The sequence below is a fragment of the Bacillus rossius genome, chromosome 14 (assembly GCF_032445375.1).
Source record: "Bacillus rossius redtenbacheri isolate Brsri chromosome 14, Brsri_v3, whole genome shotgun sequence".
NCBI lineage: Eukaryota > Metazoa > Arthropoda > Insecta > Phasmatodea > Bacillidae > Bacillus > Bacillus rossius.
In genome coordinates, this window is record NC_086341.1 from 42,517,192 (window position 1) to 42,539,160 (window position 21,969).

General features: G+C 42.8%; 1 protein-coding gene across 1 annotated transcript in view; it reads left to right on the forward strand.

The window, feature by feature from the left end:
• LOC134538787 (probable cytochrome P450 301a1, mitochondrial) overlaps nt 1-21,969 on the forward strand; it is a 94,906-nt gene that overhangs the window by 70,841 nt on the left and 2,096 nt on the right. The window contains exons 14-18 of the mRNA XM_063380279.1: nt 2,919-3,120; nt 5,854-6,022; nt 7,981-8,150; nt 12,765-12,843; nt 15,629-15,832. Coding sequence (XP_063236349.1) covers nt 2,919-3,120; nt 5,854-6,022; nt 7,981-8,150; nt 12,765-12,843; nt 15,629-15,832 — 824 coding nt within the window. The remainder of the gene's footprint in view (nt 1-2,918; nt 3,121-5,853; nt 6,023-7,980; nt 8,151-12,764; nt 12,844-15,628; nt 15,833-21,969) is intronic.

Consider the following 21,969-nt stretch of genomic DNA (forward strand, 5'->3'; position numbering starts at 1 on the left):
GTCCACGCGGCAGTGTCTAGACGAGCTCGGCGCGTCCACTATCGCATGAAAAGCCGTCTCAGCTGTCATGTTATCTTACCCGCCCGCAGGAAAAGCCACTGTGGTAGCTTCTGCGACAGCGTAAGAAACTCGTCCGGCCAGGCTGGCGGTAGCGGCGGCTTGACGTCATACGTGACGTGACGCGACGCTTACCTCTCCCATCCCCTGCTAATTCTTCAAGGCTCATCCCTCCCAGAGCCACAAACCATGTTAAAACACCACCCCCTCCCCTTTTTTCATCTAACATTTCAACACATTCCCTCCCTTATTTCAACCTTCTGCGTGAGAAACTGTCAGCATCCTCCTCCCCTCCCATACCGCCTGCGCCAAAAGCCAGGTTGTATAGTCCATTCTCGGTAAAATAAATATTTTTATGGGCTTATACGACTGTCCTTCACCATTAATAAATACTTTATAAGTTTAAGTTATTATGAAACAATTTGTTTATTAGTCCCACAGCAGTTTCTGCTGAAAAATCACTAATACCTCGAATTTTATTGAATAGAAAAATTTAGCAGGGCCGTAAATATATTTATTTTACTGCATAGTTACTTTTCCATCTGCATTCCAAAGTGTTTTTTTTTTCTTTTTTTTTTTACGCTGTGAAGGGACGTGGACAAGATAATTGCTTGAGCTGTCAAAATAAACATGGCTGACGGCAAGGGCGGCCGCGCATCCTGTCGGTCTGTCGCTGTGATTATCTACTCCAAAAACATGTCACAGCATTTCAGGATATCATTGTTCTTATATCTTTCGTTTATAGCTGAATGTTTTTTACCTGATACACACATGTTCCTTCGCCGTTTTGAACGAAAATAACCACCAGCCGGCTAGCATAGCCGAACTCAGGTGACGCGAATTCACTTAGCGCGAGTATTTATCGGAACCCATTGTTCAAGGTATGCGAGTCCGAGGTGTAATATGAATTTAAAAAAGTTATCTTTTTTACTCCATAGACTATTTGATAATGAAATCTATGCGAACAAAGGCGATTTTTAATGTATTTTTATATATATGGGGGGGGGGGGGATTGGCCCGAATTCTCGCGGGATTCTACGTATTTGCAGATCACTAATACTCAAATAAGGTTAAAGTATCATTTAACCCAAAAAATTCCATTGACGATCACCTAAATTCGGCTAAGCATGTGGCATCGGCAGCAGAAAAAAAAAGAAAATTTGTAGTTGCAAACATCTATAGCAACGTGTCTGTTTTGTGTAACTGTTTTGGATTTAATTGGCTGTTATTATGCATATTAGTCTATTCCTAGTATACATGGATTGTTTATTAAATATGTAAACTATTTAATTCAATAACTGCACAATTTAGTTAACATTTAAATACTGGTAAAATTTCCATTGCATAATGAAAATACCGACTTTACACCACCGCTTTTCTAATTTGAAAGTACCGCTTTTTGCATACTGAAAACACCGAAATTTTCCAGGCCCTACTTATGGGTAATTTTCACTATTATTTCTGTTCCATGAACAAAAATATTTCACAACGTGTCACCTCCGCGAACAGTCAGAGAACTGTCACTGGCAGAGAGTGACACGGCCTGGACTCCTCAGCGCTGAACAATGCGAAGGAAACTCTTGTCACGAGCTTCACGACCTTGACCTTCATACGTTCTAGCGGACGGAGTCAGATTGTCACCGCATGTGAAGTTCACTCGGGAAAACGACTTCCGTTAAACACGTAACTAGAAATGCAGGAAGGACAGTAATTTGTGACTTTTTGTACGTCATTTTTTCTCCACCCGACAAAATTCGTGATTTTTTTTTTCCTGCTGCCAAGCAACGATTCACACCGCTTCCCCAAATTCAGCTTCAATTAATTATTTCAAAATTTTGCTCATTTAGACTCTGTTTAATGTTTATCTTAGCTGTAAAACATGCATAACAGACACCTCTTTCCTATGAATCTTATGCCAAATTATTGAAAGTTGCACTTTTTTTTCGTCGTGTTCTGATATCGATTTGGAATTTTTATTTTTGAAGTGATGACGTCTTATAAATCGATGAACGCCGGCTGCACGCACGAAAAGGCATGACACTTTGTCACGTTCCGCCTGAGCCTAGCGTGCAAGAACCGGCCAACCACCGTGCGAGAAACAGGTTAAGGCGGGCTTTTTAAAAGCAGCAATGTAAAAAATTTGATTTATTTGTCCAGTTTCGTCATTTCAAATGAACAATTTATTGACATTGATTTGATTTCAGTTTATTTCTATAACTAATTGTTCGTGCTTATGCTTAAACTAATTATTTAAATTAATTTTGCAAAAACTGTAAAATAATATTTGAAAATTAAAAAGTATGCAATTTTTCCATCAATGTTTTCTTATGACGTTATCACGTAAAATTATCGTCCGTAAACCGACTTTACAGACGAACACCCCCCCCCCCCCCCCCTTTTTTTATTTTGTTAGACCAACTGGTTACACTGTATGAGAAAACTCAATAAGTAGAGACCGGAAAAATTCGCGAATTCATTTTGCGATAGGCTAAAATACATATAGTTATACCTCAGTGCTGCCTCTGCTATTGGCTCACAACTCACCTAGATGACTCTGGACCAATGAGAAACACCCGACCAAAGCTTTATCGAATCACAGGCTGCAACGTTGGGACGTCTCACAAGACAGCAGCCAATGAGTGGGTGACATTTGACCGAGTGTACGTATAACTATGGAGTTCATCCTGGAGGTCATTGAACCCGCAAATTTTTCCGGTCCCTATCAATAAGTGACTAAATATTATTTCGACTCACCCTACAGACTGTAAATAAGTAAATAAGTATGATGATGATAAATGTTGACCCCACTCCCAGCTTGGACGCATGCAGAATGTCGACGACCACGGAGCGCGTGTCGGCAGGTATCGGCCGCGTGGCGCTGGACGCCAGGCTGGGCTGCCTGGACGCCGACCTGCCGCCCCACTCGCGGCCGCAGAGGATCATCGACGCCGCCAAGTTCGCGCTGAGGAGCGTCGCGCTGCTCGAGCTGCGAGCGCCCTTCTGGAGGTTCCTGCCGACGCCGCTCTGGACCCGCTACGTCCGCAACATGGACTTCTTCGTCGGGTAACTACAACTGCCTCGCTTGTCCGTTGTGAGGTAACTGTTCCCTTCATACTCAAGAGTGCCCAACCCTTTCCGCAACATGGACTTCTTCGTCGGGTAACTGTTCCAGCCGTGCTACAACTGCCTCGCTTGTCCGTTGTGAGGTAACTGTTCCCTTCATGCTCAAGAGTGCCCAACCCTTTCCGCAACATGGACTTCTTCGTCGGGTAACTGTTCCAGCCATGCTACAACTGCCCGCTCGTCCGTTGTGAGGTAACTGTTCCCTTCATGCTCAAGAGTGTCCAACCCTTTCCACAACATGGACTTCTTCATCGGGTAACTGTTCCAGCCGAGCCACAACTGCCTCGCTCGTCCGCAAACGTGGACTTTGACGTGAGGTAACAGTTCCCTTCATACTCAAGAGTGCCTAGGCTTATTCGCAACATGAACTTCTTCATAATGTAACTGCTTCCTCCACACTCCAAGAACCCACACGTTTCTGCAACATGGATTTCTTTTTTAGATGAATTCTACCTCCACACTACAAGTGCCTAAGCTTTTCCGCAACATGGACTTCTTCGTGAGATGACTGTCTCCTCTATTCTCTAAATGCCTATACTCGTCTCGTGAGGTGACTGTTCCCTCCATACTCCAAGTGCCATGCTTGTGAACAACATGGTATTATTCGTGTGCTCACCATACTCCAAGTACCTACACTTATTCGCAACATGAACTTCTTCGTGAGGTTACTGTTCCCTCCATAATACATGTGCCAGCTCTTTTCCGCAATATGAACCTCTTTGTGAAGTGTCTGCTCCTTCTACAGTCCCAGTGCCATGCTTGTCAGCAACATGCACTTCCTCGTGAGGTGACAGCTGCCCCCACATTCTAAACGCCTCGCTTATCTGCAACATAGTCTTCTTCATGACGTATCTGCTTCCTCCACACTCCAAGTGCCCACACTTTTCTGAAAAATGGACTTCTTTTTGAGGTGACTCCTACCTCCATACTACAAGTGTCCACACTTTTCTGCATCATGGACTCTTTTTTGAGGTGACTGTCACCTCCACACTACAAGTGCCCATGGTTGTCCGCAACGTGGGATTCTGAGTGAGGTAACTACCACCTTTACTCTCCAGTTTTCTACGCTGGTCTGCAACATGGACTTCTTCGTAAAGTGACTGCTCCCATGCAAAATGTAGCTCTAAGTCGTATGTTCCTACATTATGTGGTTTAGTTTTGTGTTTTTTTAAGCTATGGGGCATGTTTCTAAGTATGGCAACTATGGTAATGTTTTCAATGTTATGTTTATCTTGGCTACAATGATTCTAAGCTGCATGTTACTAAAGCCTTGTTCCACGGTGCGTGGCTCGACAAGTCTGTGCATTGACTGTGAAAAGAGCCTTGGTATCGTCGAATTACAAGCCTTTGATGTCAGTGTGTTCACCGGCATTTCACAGGGAAGGCTGAGTCGCCCCCCCCCCCCCCCCCCCCCGAGTCACCACAAGCAATGACGGATCACATGCTCTCATGGCACGGGGTGTCATAGGCCCTTTAAGCTATGGGCTGTGACGTTTCTAGTTTGTGTAGCTATAAATAATAATTCTGTTGTTTAACGCCTGTAAATTATTACCTTTCAAACTAATGACATTTCTGACTAATGTGGACTTTCATCGAGGATTCAAAGTCATGGCTGTTCTAATTTGTAACTTTCTAAATCACAATGAATCAAAATCAAGATGTTTCTAATTTTGATGTGTTTATGTTATGATGGTTCTTACATTGTGTCTAAAAGTTGTTATGTATTTAAATTATGTGTAACTAAGTTGTAATGGTTATTACTTAGGCCTATTTGTTTCTAAGTTATGATGTTTCTTTATTTGATTCTAAGTTGTGATGATACTTCCTTTTTTTTTTTTGTTTCTAAGATATGATGGTTCATCCTTAAGTGTTTCCAGTGTATGATGTTTTTCAATTGTAAGTGTATAATTTGTAATGGGGTTATCTGTGTGTTTCGAAGTACTAATTGGTCCAACTTAAGACAGCAGCAAAAGCTATTGTTTGTTGTAAGTAAGTTGTTCCATTGTAAGTAGTCTGCGTAAACATGTTTTACCGGATTATGATGCTTGTTCCTCTAGTGTTTTTTTACGAATGATCGTTCTGACTGACCTCAGTACAAAAACTACACCTGTTGTATGTCACGATCCTGTTAGTAGTAGTGTGCGGGATTATGATGGTTGTTACTTTAGTGTTTTTAAGAACGATCGTTCTGACTGACCTCAGAACAAAATTAAACCTGTTGTAAGTCACCATCTTGTTTGTAGAGTGCGGGATTATGATGCTTGTTACTTTAGTGTTTTTAAGAACGATCGTTCTGACTATACTCAGTACAAAATTACACCTTTTGTAAGTCACCATTTTGTTAGTAGTGTGCGGGATTATGATGCTTGTTACTTTAGAACGATCGTTTTGACTGACCTCAGTACAAAATTACACCTGCAGTAAGTCACGATCTTGTTAGTAGAGTGCGGTATTATGATGCTTGTTTCTTTAGTGTTTTTTTAAGAACTATCGTTCTGACTGACCCCAGTACAAAATTACACCTGCAGTAAGTCATGATCTTGTTAGTAGTGTACGGGATTATGATGGTTTGTTATTTTACTTCACTCTAACTGACCTCAGTACGAAATTAAACTTGTAGTAGTAAGTAACGACGTTGCTAGTAGTGTTGTCTGCGAGTGGTGGCTGACGCAGGATCTGCTCCGAGTACATCGAGGAGGCGCTGCGGCGCCTGGACAGCAAGCGGCGGGCCGGGGGCAGCACCGGCGAGCTGTCCCTGCTGGAGCGGGTGCTGGAAGAGAACCCCGACCAGAAGGTGGCCACCGTGCTCGCGCTCGACCTCATCCTCGTCGGCATAGACACGGTCAGTGCTCCTGCTCCTGCCGTGCAGCCCGCATTCACAGTTCCATGTTCTACATCCTTTATAACTTTCATGCACAACAGTCGTAAATCATTGTTGTATACAACACCCATAATTATTGTTAGAACACTTGTTTCTTAGAAACACTTAGGTAACCCCCTCATAATTATACACTCATGAGTAAGGAACATACAAAATTAGACGACTTTTTCCATGTTCTACATCCTTTATCACTTTCATACACAACTGTCATAAATCATTGTTATTTAAAACAGCCATAATTATTGTTAGAACACTTATTTCTTAGAAACACTTAGGTGACCCCCTCATAATTTATACACTCATGAGTAAGAAACAAAAAAAATAGACGACATTTTCCATGTTCTACATACTTTATCACTTTCGTACACAACAGTCATAAATCATTGTTGTATACAACAGCCATAATTATTGTTAGAACACTTGTTTCTTAGAAACACTTAGGTAACCCCCTCATAATTAAACACTGATGAGTAAGAAACAAACAAAATTAGACGATATTTTCCATGGTCTACATCCTTTACAACAGTCATAAAACATTGTTATATACAACAGCCATAATTATTGTTACAACAGAAATGGTCACCCCCACCACTCCACTGCCTCAGCCAAGGTGCGCGTAAACATGTTGAGGAGACTTGCCGGGAGGACAGGCCACCCGCAACACACAGATGTTCGACGGGAGTAATATCATCCAGGGGCAAACAAATTCTGGTCCAAGGGAAAAAAAAACTTCCGTAGTAGGCCACGAATAGCTACCACAACGGAGATGGCTCAGTTTTATTAATAACAACATTTAAAAACAATAAAAATCTAAAACCAGATATGCTTACCATGATTTTAGCTTAATAATGTACATGAAGTTATGTTGGGCTCACATAACTACAAAAAAGCCTTTGCAGTATTTAAAATATATTACTTAAGTTTTGCACTGCACATCACTGTTAATGTTACGGTTATTAAAGGTTTCCGATGGTGGTAAGTATGAATAATTATATTAACTTTGAAAGATTTGTGCAATGGGAGTGCAAACACAATAGTTTTCCAAAACAGTTTTTTTCTGTTTTGGAAAACTATTGTGTTTGTTTCGTCTTTTCGGTCTGTCGTGTTTTTGTCTCGTTTCAACTGTTGTGCTGAATTTTTTTGGGTTCAATATTTTTGTGCTGTCATCATTTGTGGGTTTTTTTTTTTCCGTTCTCTTAGTCCATTTTTCTTTGTTTTTCTTTGTTTGTTGACCATATTCCTGTTATGGAATATTATGTGCTGTTTATATCCTATTGACAACGGCAATTTTTTGCTTAATGTGTGTTTTTGTGTTTGGGTGATTTTTAGTTTTCTTCTACAAACATACATGTGCTTAGCAATCAGGTGCGTAGGAAACAAATATTTCATGGGGGGGGGGGGGGGGGGGGGCAAAGGAGAGTATCATTATAAGTGGTGGATTTAACAAAGGGGGTGTCCGGGGGCTCTCCATAGGTAGAAAAAGGAGCAAAATGGTGCTATTTAAGCATCTTTCGTACATAAAAATAGAATGTACTACTAGCAGAAATTTTAACTTTTTTTATAAAAAACTTATCGAAAAGGATTAATTTATTTTAAGAATAAAGTAACGCACAGACAAGAAAATCCCACAAAACCACTTAGCATTGCAATGAACACAATGCCTCTTGTTCATCTGATGCAATGGCCGGGGGCAAAATCATCACTTTGCCCGGCCATGAAATGTTATGGCCGGGCAGTAGTCGCCTGGGTCACTCCCCCGGTTCCTACGCGCCTGTTAGCAATGGCGTATGTCCAAAAGCTTACATCGAGTCACGAATAATTATGATCCCCCGTCATTTGAACACAGCCGCTCCCGTGAAACGCCTGAAGCGGTGTCGGTGGCGGAGAGGCGCCGCAGTGAGCGGCGGCGGTGTGCGCAGGTGTCGATGGCCGTGTGCTCGCTGCTGTACCAGCTGGCCACCAGGCCTCGCGAGCAGCTGAGGATCCACCAGGAGCTGGTGGGGCTGCTGCCGGACCCCGACACCCCGCTCAGCCCGCAGCTGCTCGACAAGATGGTCTACCTCAGGGCCTTCGTCAAGGAGGTGTTCAGGTGCCGGTCCTGCCCTTTCTTATACCTTCCCTCCCAACACTGTTTCTGTCCAACTGTACTAGGTGACACCATCTTGGAATTTTTGAATGTCACGAGGTCAGGTATGGGTAAACCTGCCCTGTTCTATACTTTCCCTCCCAACACTTGTTTTTGTCGAACAGTACTAGGCGCCACCATCTTGGATTTTTTTTGAAGTGAAACTTCTTTGGGCCTGATGATAGTATAATTTTAAAGCCTGACTTTTAATGCAAAGTTCTGGTGGTACTTTGTTTTTGAAACGTTTCTGGCGCTAATGGGTACATGGACAAAAATATATATAAACAGAGCACTATGCTATATACGTTGCTGGGCTCGTTTCCGTTCTCCTCTTTGTGCAATGATTCGTCACCTGCAAAAATAAAAGAGCAGAGAGAGATAGAAGAACGAAACAATAAGACAGAAAGAGTGCGCAAGCGCGTGTATCAGAAAATAGATATAGGTACATATTCTATACTGTCAGCTGTGAATGCCTTGAATTTTATATTTGCTACCAGCACGCTCGCGTACATTCTTGTTCAACCAGCAGCGTAGAGATTTTGTTGAGACAAATCCTGCGTTTTCCGCATTGATAGCGCTACCTGTTATGAATGTAATATTTCGTTCAGAGAATATCGTGTTCCAAATGGCAGAATTGTTGGAAGAAACAGTAATGCTAACTTTTTGTTTTATGGTGTGAGTAATATTTATTGTTAATTAATGATTATTGATTCATCAATAATTATTGATATCCTGAGCAGTTATATTAAAGTGAGTAGATAACTGTCTTCTTTCTCTCTCTCTCATTTAACCCTTCACGGTATACCTGCGAGTTGAGGTTTGAATTGTCAAACAAGTTTCATTTCTATTATCACGTGTACTGAATTACACATGCTATTTTTAGGTAGATTTCATAGAAATACTACCTATAGTAGCCGTTACCATGGTACGACTTCCGGAAAATCCTTACTAATATTATAAATGCGAAAGTAACTCTGTCTGTCTGTCTGTTTGTTACCTTTTCCCGGCTGAATGGCTGAACGGATCGTAATGAAATTTGGCAAGGAGATAGATTATATCCTGGGGATGGACATAGGCTATCTTTTGTCTAAAAAAAATAAATTTTAAACGGGTTAAAAAAATATATCTTAATTTTATGTAATGTGTGTCATAGATATACAAACTGTTAGTGTAATTCCTCTATGTCTGGCGAGCAATAGCTTTCAAGCCATTACGTTACGTTTTGCTATTGTAAGGAACTAAGTAGAGAGTAAGAAAAAAATAAATATCTTGACAGTTTGTAGTGTCGCCATATTTGTTTCAATTTTCAATACCGTTTTTGTATATTACAATTTAAATTATTTTTTTTTTACAGTACCTACTTATAACTTATTTGCAAGGAGTTTGGTTTAGTGTTTATAATTTATCTGCTGAGCGTCAAGAGTCTTAGGGCTACTGAGACCGAAGACCAGAAATATTTATCAATTATGTAATATATTGTTGAAAAATTTGAATTTTACGATTTTACGATTTCAGGTAGGTCGATTTTTTTATTAATTAGAATAGTTACGTGTAATTGCCATCTTCCTTTATTTCATATTAAACATTATGTTTGGTTGAGTGTGAGATAATTTTATTTATGTATGTTTTAATTTCATTTCTTTTCTTATATATATATATATATATATATATATATATATATATATATATATATATATATATATATATATATAAGAAATTAAAACATACATAAATAAAATTATCTCACACTCAACCAAACATAATGTTTAATATGAAATAAAGGAAGATGGCAATTACACGTAACTATTCTAATTAATAAAAAAAATCGACCTACCTGAAATCGTAAAATTCAAATTTTTCAACAATATATTACATAATTGATAAATATTCTTATCTACCTACTTCTATTAAATTTCAAGTGGATGTTAACATTGTCATTCCAGTTGAATAAATTTTTTTGACAAATTAGTTGTTATTTATACTTTTTGTTTCATTTTGGACTATGTTTTTTTTTTTACTTAATTCAAAGATTTGTGGTGTGTGCAGGGAGTGATATCTCTATTAATTTCTATACTCCTTTGGATAAGCGGAATATTGCCACCACAGTTTTTCAACAAATCCTACAAATGTTTTAAACATTATGACAAATAAAAAATAGTTTCACAAACATCCTTAGTTTTTTTTTTGGTGTGTATAGTTTTAAGTTTAATATTATGTATGTAAATTCTTAAACATAGAGTTATTTATTAATTTATTTAGAAAATTATTCATAGGTAGGTAATAAGTTTTCCTTTATATCTCTTTCGATTTGGAGTGTTTCCGAGCCATTTGGGGTCCTCAACATCACCCCTTCCCCCCCTCCTCCCCAGGTGGTTAAAGCCCCAAAATTTCGAAAGTTTAAAATTTTTAAAAATCTTTCTCTTTAAATTTTAAGCGTTTTCGAGCCATTCAGGGTCCTAGAACAATGTTAGGAATTTCAAATATCTATTCTTTCGAGATGGAGTGTTCCGAAACATTCGAGGTCCTGAAAAAGTCCTCAAAAGTGAAAGCCACAAAATTTCGAAAAATTGGAGAAAATTGTATTAATATTAAGTCATTACTAACTAAAGTGTCCGGGGGATGGCGGAACGTTTACCCAAAGACGTGTTCTCCAACAAAATTGTGGTAAGGGGATGGGGGGAATGCAAAACCCCAAAATTTCGAAAAATTTCTTAAATTTAAGAATACTTTTCTTACTATTTGGAGTGTTTCCGAGCCATTCGGGGTCCTCAAACTATACTTTTCTTACTATTTGGAGTGTTTCCGAGCCATTCGGGGTCCTCAAACTACCCTCCCCCCACAAGGAGTCAAAGACCCAATAATTAAAAAAATTCCCAACATTTCCAAAAACCTATTCTTTTTCGATTTGGAGTGTTTACGAGCCATTCGGGGTCCTCAACATCACCTCCCCCCCCCCCCTCAGGGGTCAAAACCCCATAATTTAAAAATTTTAAAATATCATTCTTTCGATTTTTATTGTTTCCCAGCCATTCAGAGTCCTCAAAATCACCACTCCCCCCTCTGGGGACAAAGCCCCAAAATTTCGACAATTTCAGGAATTTCAAATAACATTTATTTCGAGATGGAGTGTTCCAAACCATTCGAGGTCCTGAAATCCACTTTTCGCAAAAGTGAAAGCCCCAAAATTTCGAAATATAAGAATATATATAATTGGATTTTGGTATGTATGACGTTGATAAACTCTTACACCGTTTGACCGATCGCCATGAAAGTTGGCACATCGAAGTGTTTTTATCATCCATTTTTTTTGTAACTCGCCGCTAGATGGCGCTGTAGCGCATCAACTTCTAAACCTTTCAACCGATCGCCATGGGTAAACAGAAAATCATAGGTCACAGATACACAAACAGTAATTATGTGTCATTTCTTAATGTCCAACACACTGGACATATCGCTATCCATTTTGCTGTAACTCGCGGACAATATATCACCCGGTGTTCAGCCCGGGCAAAGCCGGGTACTGCAGCTAGTATTAATATAGTTTTTCGGTTCAATATCCCTAGACCCCAAAACAATGTCAGCTCAAAAGTTATATATATATTGTGTCCACAAAATTGTGATATATATAATCACAATTTTGTGGCCACGATACCTACATAACTCCCTTTGCAGGGAATCCATCAAATCTGTTCAAATTGTTTGTAAATCTTATAATTTGTATCTAAAACTTTTGTCTGAAACAATTTTTTAAAAGTCAAACCATTGTTGCAAGGGATTGAAGGCGTGTAATTAAAAAAAAAATATTATTACTGTACCATGTACACTATTAAATCTGTTCCATTTTATTGTAAAACCATAATTAATTATCTACAGTATTCACCTGGAATATTTTTTACACGACCAACCATTACTGCAAGAGGTGGAATAAACAAGGGTTGGATGAAAAAATAATTCATAACTTCCATAGTAAAGCTGTTCAACATGTTAGTAAACCTTACAAATATTACAAATACTTTTGTCTGAAATAATTTTTGATGCAATCAACCATTGCTAACCATAAACCCATTGAGATGAAAGAAAAAATATTATATTATAATGTTATTAGAAAAGTAAAATAAAAATTTCAGTAAGAAGATTTCAACCATGCCTCTTGAAGTTTCCAAGCGGGTACTCTACCGATTAAAATTAGTAAGGCTCTTTGGAATTTAAAAGAAGAGTATGTCAATGTAATGCCAGATTCCTTAGGTATTTTAAAACATGTGATTACTTTTTACTATGACTATTTTAGTTTACCAAAGATATTCCAGGGTAGTTTCACCATCATAAAGTTTCAGTTGTCACATCAATACTTTTTGTATGTCCACTAATGTTAACGAAATGACTATGTACAGGTTCATGTTGCTACACGTGGGTCCACAATCTTTGTGACGCATTTACTTAGTCGAATTCAGTTTCATTTTCATGAAATACTCTTACTAAATGTTTATACCGAGAGCTAAGATGTTTACACATCCAAAATAACGGTTTTGTTGGACACGTACTTTTTTTGTAACAGCAACGTCCACTCTCTGTTCACAGGAAGTACTCTACAGTGATTGGGAACGGTAGAACAGTTCAGGAAGATACTGTCATATGCGGATATCACGTACCAAAAGGCGTAAGTAGCTATCTACTGGATCATCAGAACACCGGTAATATTTTGGTTTAAAGTTATTAAAATATTTAACTTATAGTCATTTATGCTTCAATGCATCGTCGTGACATAAAATCCTACACCTTGTTTTATATGAAGTGTCACATTTCACTAGTGCTGCAAGAAACATTGAAATAATAAAATAGTTATATATACATGCTTAGTTAGTCTGGCACTACTTGAACCTTTATTTAATTTATTTAACACCTCACAATATCAAACTCTTAACTTCTGAACGATTTTTGAAGCAACTGTCAAAAAAAGTGACCTTTTATCCTAAACACAGTCATTTTGAATTTAGTAATGTTAAGTTGCAATTGTTTTATATAAATCTGGCTATAGGTCTCTATATACACGAACATGGTCTGTAATTTTCCAGTTCAGATTATTTACACTAAAAACAAACTAAGCAAAACAGCAAAGGTTAGTACTGCCAACCATAGTTGGTGCCGAAATCAAGAATAACCTAGTAACTATCAACATTTAAACACCAGTTACCAAAGTTGAGTAAATTACAATAATACAAACAAATTCTTTGTATAAAAAAATCAATATATTTTGATTTTGTAATTTTTTAACATGTAGACACGTAATAAATGATGAAGTTGAAATAGTTTTAAGTTCAGTTGCAGCTTAAGGGCGTATGTCCCGTTCCAGGTCATGATTTTAGATTTATATTAATCACTGATCAACTTTTAGACATTTTCAATCGTTTAACTTTCACGAAATGAAAAATATATATAGTTGCATACTTTTTGCATAATTAGCTGCCAAAGTTACATTTTTAACCTTTTTGGGTTGTACAAATAAGGAGAATTTAATTTATTGCAGAACTGAAACTTTTTAGGATTAACTGCTATGCCACTGGCTACTTCAAGAAATGGTTTTCATTTCTTTCATAAAATATTAATTAATTTTACCTGACATTTCAAAATTCTCAAAATTTGTATGATCTTGACAGCCAAGAAACATGAAATGAGTTTTTGTGATAGAAATGCAAACCATTTCTTGAAGTAGCCAGTGGCATTGCAGTTAATCCTAAAAAGTTTCAGTTCTGCAATAAATTAAATTCTCGTTATTTGTACTACCCAAAAAGGTTTAAAATGTAACTTTGGCAGCTAATTATGCAAAAAGTATGCAACTATATATATTTTTCATTTCGTGAAAGTTAAACGATTGAAAATGTCTAAAAGTTGATCAATGATTAATATAAATCTAAAATCATGACCTGGAACGGGTCATACACCCTTAAAATCGTTAAACTTCTGTTACAACGTCGCACTGGTCTCCTATTTGTCCATCTCGACACTGCTGCACCTATCTCGGTTGAGATCTGTGCTCAAAGTCATCACTGCCATACCATTCATAAAACATCCGTCGTAAAAATTTAAATCTTGCGATTTCAAGCAGCTTTCCAGCGCCAACAAGGTTCGGAAGTATAAGCCAAAAGGTTTACCAACTTTTAGGTTTAAGTAGGCTTCAACTTACGTCTAGCCCGCTACTCACTTTTCTTGTTTCGCCCATAAAAGATAGCGAGTGCCCACCATCACTTTATTAAACTTACCAGAAGTTCTGTCGAGAGTGGCAGTAAGACCAACTAAACATTAAGAAACAAATAGTCAAACTATATTTGTGTAATGAACCACAGATGCAGGGCCTAACTACCTGAAGAAAATCGACTTATAATACACCTCTAGTATTTAGTTTACACCATAAAATACTAGTCTCGAGAAAAAGTTTTAAATGGGTGTGGAGAAAGTAGGTATCTTTCAAGAAAACTTTGACCAGCAGTCTCCACTTGAACAATCCTTGCATAAAGCTTTTCTTTTAGAAACTGGACTGCTATGAAAATATCTGGATCTGACATATATTACTGTAGACATATACGTAGCAGTAGAAGGCAACAGCACGATTTCACAATGTGTTTTGGCACGCTCTAATATTTACGTTTATCTTTCTCTCTGTGTAATAAAATTTAAAACATCAATGATTTGAATTTTTTAATTATGTTTATAATGTATGTACTGTTATTTGGTTGGTCTGGACATGTTTCATTCGAGTCCATTTCTCTTTCAAACCAAACAGGTTCGGCGAAGTAGTTCAGGATGACATCTCCTCTACATAAGACTCTGATTGGTAGAGACCAGAAAAATTCCCGGATTCCTTTCACTATAGGCTATAATCCAGAAACGTTTGCCTTTTTACCGCAACAGTGATTGGGCAACAGTTTATCTGAACGACACTCGGCCAATGAAAAACCTTCAACAAAAGAATCATCGAATCACTAGCGTCCCAGTTAACAGGTATCAGGAGTCAGTTGCCAATGAGTAGAGACAGGAAAAATTCGCGGGTTCAATGACCTTCAGGATAGACTCCAATATCCTCTACACACTCGGGCAAATTCCACCTGTACATTTGCCGCTGACTTGTGAGTCGTCTCGACTGGGTGACCTGTGATTCGACACTTCTACGAGTGAGGGTCTCTAATTGGACCTCAGTCCTCCAGATTAACAGTGAACCAATTGCACAAGCAGCACTAAGGTATAATTATTTGAATTTTAGCATAACACGAAATGAATTCGTGAATTTTTCAGGTCTCTACCAATGAGCAGATGTAATTTTCCCGCGTGCATAGAGGATCATGGAGTATATCCCACAGGTCATTGAAATCGCGAATATTTCCGGTCTCCGCTGATTGGCTGTGGAGTGTCAAGTGTTGAGAGTGTCCCCGCCCGCGTGGTGCGAGCAGGTGCAGCTGGTGTTCCCCACGCTGGTGACGGGCAACATGGAGCGCTACGTGACGGACGCCGCGCGCTTCGCCCCCGAGCGCTGGCTCAAGGACACCGGCCCGTGGCGCATGCACCCCTTCGCCTCGCTGCCCTTCGGCCACGGCGCGCGCAACTGCCTGGGCAAGCGGTTCGCCGACCTGGAGATGCACGTGCTGCTGGCCAAGGTCACTGCCGCCCGTCCGCCCCTCCCCTCCCCGCCCTGCACAGGGGCTCGGTAGCCTACAACTCACGTAGTTTCGGTTCCCTACCACCTTTGAATATATATACTGTATAGAAGTCGCCAGCTCAGGTTAAAATTTCTAATACGGTTTTGAGGTAGCTGGTTAATTCACCGCCGCAATCGCCACCATCTCTAGGGCATCGACTCGTGGTGGTCCCTGGCGGACAAGTGTCGAACTCTTCAAACACCCCTTCCCCCTCCCCGCTGAACGACCTTGAGCTGCAGTGAATGTTGGGTGGGGGGTGCGGGGAATGACAGCGGGCGACAGTGCTGCGCTCTAACATGTAAATAACAACTAAGACGATACAGGGCGTTACGGCAGCGCACTGCAGCGGTGAAGTTCCCAAGCTGCTCATCATACGCTTCTGAAAAACGTAGAGTAAATCCTATCCACTCGCGACTTATATACAGTATATACATTCAAAGCTACCACGTTCGTGCAACTTCGGATTTCTCTCAAAAATTGAAATTTAAAAAAAATTGAAGTGTTAGGTTAGGTTAGGTCAGTCACAACATGCTTGAACTTCTGATTTAGCGGCTAAAGTGGCGTTAATACCAAAACGCAAAACTTCGGAAATCTTCGGGAATTCTTGCATGGAACCGAAACTATGTGAGTTGTAGGCTTCCCCACATGAGCATGCACATTCCGAGACCAGCCGAAGGTTAAAAACACCCATGGGGGAGAAACTCTAATTACACCGAGACTGAGACCTAGTTTTTTGAAGTAGTTATGGGCCCGTCCGCTAGATAGTAGTTTTCATAATATATTGCTGACATAACTGCATTAGTTTATTAGGAGAAGTAATGTATAAGCTAACATCAGGCAAACAAACCAGTGAAAATTCACTCTATTTAGGTAGCCACTAATTTTCTGGTGTGTAATACAATGAGTTTTTGCACCTCCTACTCCTTTATTTATTACATGACGGTTTATTACAAAAAAAGTATTAAGCATTTTTGCATCGATTAAATTAGTTTTGCGCCGCCAAGGAGATAACTTAATATAACCAAAAAAAACATCAGACCTACGCACGTCACTAAAAAAAAATTCATCTCCAAGGACTTTTTGTCGGAAGGGATATTGTAAATATGTATATATAAATTTCTTTTGTTTTTCTTTTGTACCAATCAAGTGTCACCCTCCATGTATATGTATTTACCAAGTGATCCTAATAAAGGACGCGAATTTTTTGGCAGGGTGGACCCCCTGGGGGGGTCCCCCATTTTTAAAAAAAAAAAAAAACTAAAAAAAACTTTGTATGAGAACCTCTATTCCGATTTTTTATTTGCTGGTAGTTACGGTCCCGTCTAACAGATAGCGACACATGTCGTGTGATACATGGTTTCAGTTTCCACTCTCACATTTTATGAAGGTTCAGCTAGTTTAACCGTGTGGAACGTAAATATAAAATTATGACCTGGAACGTGACATACATCCTTATCTTTGGACCACATTTTCTGTTCCATCATTGTGCGCTGAGCGAAGATCATCGGGAACTCAGATGTGAACCGACTCTCGGAGTGATCTCAGATCGACACTGCGCCAGCAGATGTGCCCAGCATTTCCACCGACTTTATGCACGTTATTGAATCATACTGAGGGCTGATCGCGCATTGCCGGTGATTTTGAGATGTTAACTATGGGCGCCACCACGTGGAAGGGCACGTGGACCCGGCGGAGTCTCTCACTCAGGGCGTGACGTAGCCCAAGTGGGGACGAGTTACCAGCCCTTTCTATCCTAGCTACCCAGACCTGGCCCGCTCTAGGCGTCGGGCACGCCACGCTCCTAGACTCACTCACCACGTGATTAAATAAGTACTCACTTTATATTTAATCTCCAGATTTAATTACACTAACACGTCTCTCTACACGCCCGTTACACGTTACACATTACACGGTTAAAAAGCCTGAGGCACGAATCGGTTTAGGTGAAGGCATGGTCCGCACACGTGGCCATGCTGCAAAGTTTACTTATTACACGGTGATGAAAGAAACTCGACTGAGACAATTAATTAATTAAACAGTCCGCTGACCGAGAGCTGCCCCGAGGATGACGAACGAAAGCGATTTAAAAAGAATTAACGATACAGAAATTACTTGGTCAGAGATGAACAAAGGTTGAGGTCCCCGGGGTGCTGGCGCGTCTGCTCTCGGTCAGTGATGAAGATGGACTGGGCTGAGCTCATCGCTCGCAGGTGGCAACATGGCGCCCTTCGCGCCAACACAATTACCGTTACTGTATTCTACGACTCCGTGCCCCGGCGAAAGTTGAGTAAATTACAGATAAACATTAAAAATATATAAAAATTACTGACAATGGAAAGTTTGTTACTATTTACTTATTTAATGATAATTCATATAAAAGCATTCCTATCCTCGTCCAAGTCCGTGCCTGTTCGGGTCCGCCCGGGCAACGTCTATAGTTATTTAAGGTAACCTATTTAAATTACAGAAAACACAAGTAAATTGCACAACACTGGGGCAAAGACGAATGAAAACAAAAAGGGTTTACAAATAATATTAAAACGTAGCAAATTAGGGGTGCGGCGCACTGCAGCTAAGCGCCCTCTTGCCGGGCTAGACACACACGCACACACGCACGCACGAGCGGGAGGTTTGAACTGAAACGGTGGTTGGGCGGTGTCATATCGGGCTCAAAGGGGCCGCAGGCCCGGACGACGTCAATTGCCCCCTCCGAAAGTAGGCCGATATGACAGCGCCGTTTGACAGATGGTTGGGGGGCGTTGCCTGTGGTGTTTACGTCGCGCACTCCCACGTGGCAATGTTGATGTTTATGTTTGTGCGGGCAGGTGGCAATGTTGACATGACGGACGGACAAGCAATGTTTACACGATGGAAGGGCGAGCAATGTTTACATGATGGCGGCGAGCAATGTTTACAAAATGACAGTTGAGCAATATTTACACTATGGAGGACGATACACACGGACAGAATGGGCGCTGGCTGACTAACCTTGTGGGTGGTGACCCACCAGTTGTCCCGAGCGGCGGCTGCTGCGTGTGATAGCGTGGCGGTGGCCAGGGCGCCGGCCGGCAGGGGCGGCGGCGGCCAAGGTCAGGCGGCTCGTGGCAGGCGGGCAGCAAGCGCGGGCGGCGCTCGGCACGGCCCGGCTCAGCCTCGCCGACAGGCGGGCGCTTCGCGGCCCGTCGTGACAGACGGGTGACAGGTGTCGAAGTCCGGGTGGTGGTCACGTTCGGTGGTGGGACGGTCGGGCGTCCCGGCGTCGTGGCGTCGACCTGCATCGCGACAGGCGGATGTAGGGAGCTCAGGCGACTCTTCACGGTGCGGCGTCCCAATGTTGCCAACTTGCGACATTTGGGTGGCGTCTCGTGCGGCAGGGCACTTGACCGGTGTTCCGGTACTGCGGCGATCGGCGTCGGAATCGGGCGTCGTGGCGCCTCGGTCGATTCTGGCGTCGTGTCAGGTGGGCATGTAGGCGGCGTCAGCGTCGGCGTCGCGCGCGTCCGTCTCTTTCGGTCCGGTTCATCCGTCTGTGCCTCGAAGCCAGGCGGGCACAGAGGAGCAAATCCAGGCGGCGGGGCGGCGCTCAGGCGTCTCGGCGTCATGGCCCTGGACATCGTGTCGCAAAGCGTCCTGTTTGCGACTGCGCACTCTGGTAGCGGTGACGACGGCCGGATGACGTCGAAGCCAGGTGGTGGCGACAAGGTGACACGAAGCGTCGGCGTCGAGTCTGGTGGCGTCCGTGGCGAGTCGTGTGGCGGAGACGATGCGGGTTTCGCCGGAAATGACCTTGGTGGCGTCGGGACAGCGGTTCGGTGCGGTGGCGAGGTCATTCCGGCGTCGGGAGGTGTCTCCGACACGAGGCGGGTGCTGGACGGCGTATCAGACTGCGGCGGGACGGTCGTTGTCGGGCGTCGCTCGGTTGGCTTCGGCGAGTCAGGCGTCATCATAGTCGGGATGAGTGGCGTCAGGTCGGCGAAACGAGTTCTTGCTGGCGATGATGCGTTTGGACCAGCGTCGGGAGACGTCAGGTCGACGAGAGGTGCCGAGGTTGGCGGCTCCAGGACAGGAGGTGGCGGAAGCGGAATTGTCGGCGTCGGGACGGCGAGCGTCGGCGTCGGGATAAGTGGCGTCGGGTCGACGAAACGCAGTGTGGCAGGCGGCGGCGGGATCGGACTTGTGTCGGGAGACGTCAAGTCGATGAGCGTCGGCACGGCGGGCGTCGGGACGGCGGGCGTCGGCGTCGGGACGACGGGCGTGGGCGTCAGGACGACGGGCGTCTTTGTCAGAGCGGTAGGCGTCGGTAACGTAACACGTGGCGGTGCGGGTGACGTCAGGACGTACCTTCGTGGTGCTGGGGTCGGCGTCGTGCGTGAGGAGTCGGCTTGGTGCGGCGGTGACGTTCCGGCAACGGGCGGCGTCCTTGGCACGGGCTGCGTCGGCGAGTCGAGCAGCGTCTTTTCCGGCGTGGTTGGCGTCGGCGTGAGCGGCGTCTTTTTCGGCGTGAGTGGTGTCGGCGTGATCGGAGTCGGTGTCGGCGTGAGCGGCGTCGGCGTTTCGGGAAGCGTCGAGGCGTGTCGTGGAGGATTTTCCAGCGTCTCTGCCTCGTACTGCGCCTGGGTGGCTAGGTAGGCAGTGCACCGTGCGCACGTGAAGGTAAAAAACTTGCGCAGTACGGTCCATTCACGTTCGCCGATACAGCCACGATGCCACAGGCCGGCACATTCCTGGCAGCGGTATCCCTCGCTACTACCTCCGGGACACGACCTAGCTCCACATTTCGTCACGCCGTGTATGCGGTACTCCGTACAGTAGCCACACTCGTATCCGGCGGCGGTCCTGCCATGCAAGTCCCAACTCGGGCGGGGAAAGTAACACCCGATACACTCGTCCGGATACGGATACATGTCTACGCACGTGGTACTCTGCACACGAACAGTCCTCACGAACACATCAGCACTGTGTTACTTACTGCGCTCGGAGTCCGTTGTTTGTGCGCGGATTCCTGGAAGCGTGCGCTTGGCTGATCACGTGGCCGGCGCGCCAGAGTCCCGCTATGCGCTCCGCGCGAACAATAGTTCCGGCGCGAACTTTAGTTCCGCGCGCTCCGCGTAACAACCGCCTATCTCACACGCTCGTACAGGTCTGGTTTTCGCGGAAGATGTAACTCGCCCCACGTTGGGCGCCATTTGAGGGCTGATCGCGCATTGCCGGTGATTTTGAGATGTTAACTATGGGCGCCACCACGTGGAAGGGCACGTGGACCCGGCGGAGTCTCTCACTCAGGGCGTGACGTAGCCCAAGTGGGGACGAGTTACCAGCCCTTTCTATCCTAGCTACCCAGACCTGGCCCGCTCTAGGCGTCGGGCACGCCACGCTCCTAGACTCACTCACCACGTGATTAAATAAGTACTCACTTTATATTTAATCTCCAGATTTAATTTCACTAACACGTCTCTCTACACGCCCGTTACACGTTACACATTACACGGTTAAAAAGCCTGAGGCACGAATCGGTTTAGGTGAAGGCATGGTCCGCACACGTGGCCATGCTGCAAAGTTTACTTATTACACGGTGATGAAAGAAACTCGACTGAGACAATTAATTAATTAAACAGTCCGCTGACCGAGAGCTGCCCCGAGGATGACGAACGAAAGCGATTTAAAAAGAATTAACGATACAGAAATTACTTGGTCAGAGATGAACAAAGGTTGAGGTCCCCGGGGTGCTGGCGCATCTGCTCTCGGTCAGTGATGAAGATGGACTGGGCTGAGCTCATCGCTCGCAGGTGGCAACATGGCGCCCTTCGCGCCAACACAATTACCGTTACTGTATTCTACGACTCCGTGCCCCGGCGAAAGTTGAGTAAATTACAGATAAACATTAAAAATATATAAAAATTACTGACAATGGAAAGTTTGTTACTATTTACTTATTTAATGATAATTCATATAAAAGCATTCCTATCCTCGTCCAAGTCCGTGCCTGTTCGGGTCCGCCCGGGCAACGTCTATAGTTATTTAAGGTAACCTATTTAAATTACAGAAAACACAAGTAAATTGCACAACACTGGGGCAAAGACGAATGAAAACAAAAA